This window comes from Schistosoma mansoni, chromosome 1 (assembly GCF_000237925.1).
Source record: "Schistosoma mansoni strain Puerto Rico chromosome 1, complete genome".
Taxonomy (NCBI): domain Eukaryota; kingdom Metazoa; phylum Platyhelminthes; class Trematoda; order Strigeidida; family Schistosomatidae; genus Schistosoma; species Schistosoma mansoni.
The window spans coordinates 8,703,300-8,706,720 of NC_031495.1; the positions used below are offsets into that span (position 1 = coordinate 8,703,300).

Genomic DNA, 3,421 nt, shown 5'->3' on the forward strand with positions numbered 1-3,421 from the left:
GAGCATTGCACGTCGGGGCATTCGGTGGTTGGGCATACGTAACACGTGTCCCAACCATCTCAACTGATGAAGTTTCACTACTTCATCAATCGATTTGCCATCCTTACCTAGTACCCGTTTCCTAACAACTGCATTACTTACCCGGTGATCCCAGGATATACGGGTAAGATGAGGATTTATCTATAGTTCTGTTTACTGAAGATGTTATTGACAAAGTGCAGTGTTCTAACCACATTAAACAGAAATACAAGCATGTCCATCAAAACGGTCCTAATTTAAGCAGGCCAGCAAATTGTATCAAAAGTATAAACTACGTCAAACGGTACAGCCTGTGCCATGTAGTCATCACAAACGTCGGGTGCTGATGATGTCGTTCACAAGAACAAGGCACTAGGCAACTATTTTGTCTTAGTACTCGACTAGTCAGCAGTACATATCCACGACCCAACTCGTGGAGATTGGATCAAGAACTTCCGAACACGTGAATGGACGTTCAATCTCTGAACTAATAAGCCGGCGTCTAGTCGTTTGCTTGTCTAATTTCAACTAGTTCACGATATTATGTGACTATTTTTCATTGCCTTCTGTGAATAATTGTTTTATGATTGATATGAACAAAATGGTTGTCCAATGTCTCCTAGTTTTTAATTATGTTCTGGCTAAAATCAGTTTGAATCAAGAGAGTTCTTAAATGGTTAAATATTTTGAACGAAAATCAAGGTATGTTGTGAACGTGAATACTTTTGCTTGAAACTTAACAATTCGTTTTCACTAAAAACAAAGATATATGAGACTCGCCAGCTGGGTGTATCTGCATCACAGAGTTGATGTTGCTTTCAGGACCCAAAATCGGTATCCTTCACTTCAAATGCTATCCGGTTATCTCTTTGGTCACTATCCATTATTGCTTATAAATACTTGTGACATGATAATAGAAATCAAGAAAATACCCACAGAATGCAGATATACTAAAAGACACAATAATATTTTAACATTCTTTTCATTGTTCATTTGTTTTTCAGTCAACAAATACTGTAATTTCAGGAAAGCTTGGGATACATTAGTTTTTATTCACTTTAAAACACTTCGCATTTGCAGCAACTCATTCACTCCACTTTTTTTTCCACCGTATAAAACGTAATTGATATTCAGTGAAATTCAGCCTTGTCCTACGTTTTAATGAAATCGTGTGTAGAACTGTTTTTCTCGAATAAAGTTCACCAATAATAAGCTAAACAAGTAGTGGTTGGGAAGCACAAAAGATAACACACATTATTTTCATTCAGTTAGGAAGCTGACTGTCATTCTAACTTAAAGTCATTATTTCTGTCTTCACCGCCTTTACTGAAACCTACGATATAATCGAAAAGAGCTATTTTCTACAATGTGAAATACCGACAAACAGTCCTTAAAACTTTGTAAATTTTCTACAGAGCTTTCCCGATGATTCACATTGAGTTATAGTCACTCGTTTAATACAAACATTCAATAGATTGTTCAACTCAGAAGTTCTAAGTCAAGTAAATATCTTTAATGTATGACTTAATTACTTACGTTATATTGTTTATTCACATTTGACTTAAATTCAATTGGTATTGTTAGCTTGAATCTTCCCATTGATATTTAGAACTAGAATTAATTAGTCTTTTATTGGCATATATGTATTCCGTACAGATTGCCTTGATATTGCCTTAAGTCGCAAGCACTGTAAGCAGAGATAGATGGCGGCTAGCAGTGAAATCCAGGAAGTGCATCTAGTCTTATTTATAAATATACTGCTCAAAAGTTTCTCTACTTCAAGTTGATACCATGAACATTTCCTATATACTTATTTACAAGTCGGGTATATTTCACATTGTGCTGATATATACTTTGAAGTTGATACATATGACAGAATAACTTTAAAGGTTTACATTCTGTCAAATTACCTGAAATCCATGGTATGAACTAAGTTTTTCTCTCCATTTCAAGAATACAAGTTGAGATATACCACCGATATATAGTGGATCATTTAAATTGAAATTTCTTGCAATGTCACCATTGAAAACGGGTATCTTCAAAGATTGTTCAATACTTTGATTTCGATCAATGTATAATTGGAGTATATTATTTTCAAGATCTTCTCTGAAAGAATATAGACAGATAAGAGAATCAATAATAAGGTGAACATTTATCAGATGTCATGTGCTGTTTGAATGTAATTAGTAGGTAAATCTTCATCATCATTTAGACACATCTAAATGTAAATAAACAGACGCCATGTCGTGTGAATCATCTTCACTGATTATACGTATTCCTGATGTGATAAAAACAATGAAAATAACGTACTTGACTTGCAGATTATAATAAACCCCATTTATTCAGTATGGTTTGAATGGCAATAAAATTACATAGACATTTCTTTTTTTTATAACGACATTTCTTTTCCATGGTATGCAGAAACTTTTAAGTTAAAGTTCTGGAACAGTAATAGATAATGTTTGTGATTGTTTGTTTCCTTTCAAAAAGTTTGATGGCTCGATAACGTTGTAATCGAAGGGAGGATCTTTCAGAGAACAACTTGAATCAGAGTGCTGTTAAATGTGTGGTGATGATTAAAAATCTTAATCGCACTATAGTACGATATTTCTTTACATAAAAACGTAACTAGATTAACAGTGATCTTTTGAATCTAGGAGTGTAATAGTTCAATACAAAGCACAGCTGCTTCATGTTTACGAGTTTTGGTCAGTATTGATTGATTTTACAACTGGTACTATATGAATAATGGCATCTGAATCAAACATTCAGGGGAAAAAATAAGTCTTCGAGACTATATTTTTCAACCGATTCTCCCATTTTGTTGTGGTCTCATTGCTAAAGATGCTGGATATCAGTGAAGACACTTTACTGCCTCAAAAATTTAATCGCAGTCTTAAAAGCGATGTCACCATCCTGCATTGCATTTCACGATTATCGTACTTCAACAAACTTGTTTTGAATGATGAGAGTTCTAGAAATGTAGGTGAGACAGTATAATCTCATTAGGTCATATTGATATTCAAGCCTAACTAAAGTGTTAAAAATTAGGCATTGTTTTACAATCCTAAAGAGACCTTTTTGTCTAATCTCATCACCACCGTCATCCAGACAAATAAAACCATCACTTCTCTGCATTACACTTTGAAAAAATATTATTGAGCAACGAATCCATCACAAGGTCACTTCACAATTATTTGTAGAAGAATCCAACAATTATCCTTCAACCTTCATAACACTGTCGCCACACTAAACCGAATAGTTTCTCATTGTTTCACAAGATAAAAGAGTACATATGGTAGAACACTCTCAAAGTAGAAGCATCTAGTTGGTCAATGAACAATTCGTATTCCATATGTGCTCACTTGCACGTCAGTGAATGAAGAATATCAGTTTACGCTAC

General features: G+C 34.1%; 1 protein-coding gene across 1 annotated transcript in view; it reads right to left on the reverse strand.

Moving 5' to 3' along the window:
• Smp_123860 (putative neurexin) overlaps positions 1–3,421 on the reverse strand; it is a gene marked incomplete at both ends in the record, with an annotated part of 27,906 nt that overhangs the window by 17,247 nt on the left and 7,238 nt on the right. Inside the window, one exon of the mRNA XM_018793160.1 lies at positions 1,929–2,124. Within this exon, the coding sequence (XP_018647700.1) occupies positions 1,929–2,124 (196 nt within the window). The remainder of the gene's footprint in view (positions 1–1,928; positions 2,125–3,421) is intronic.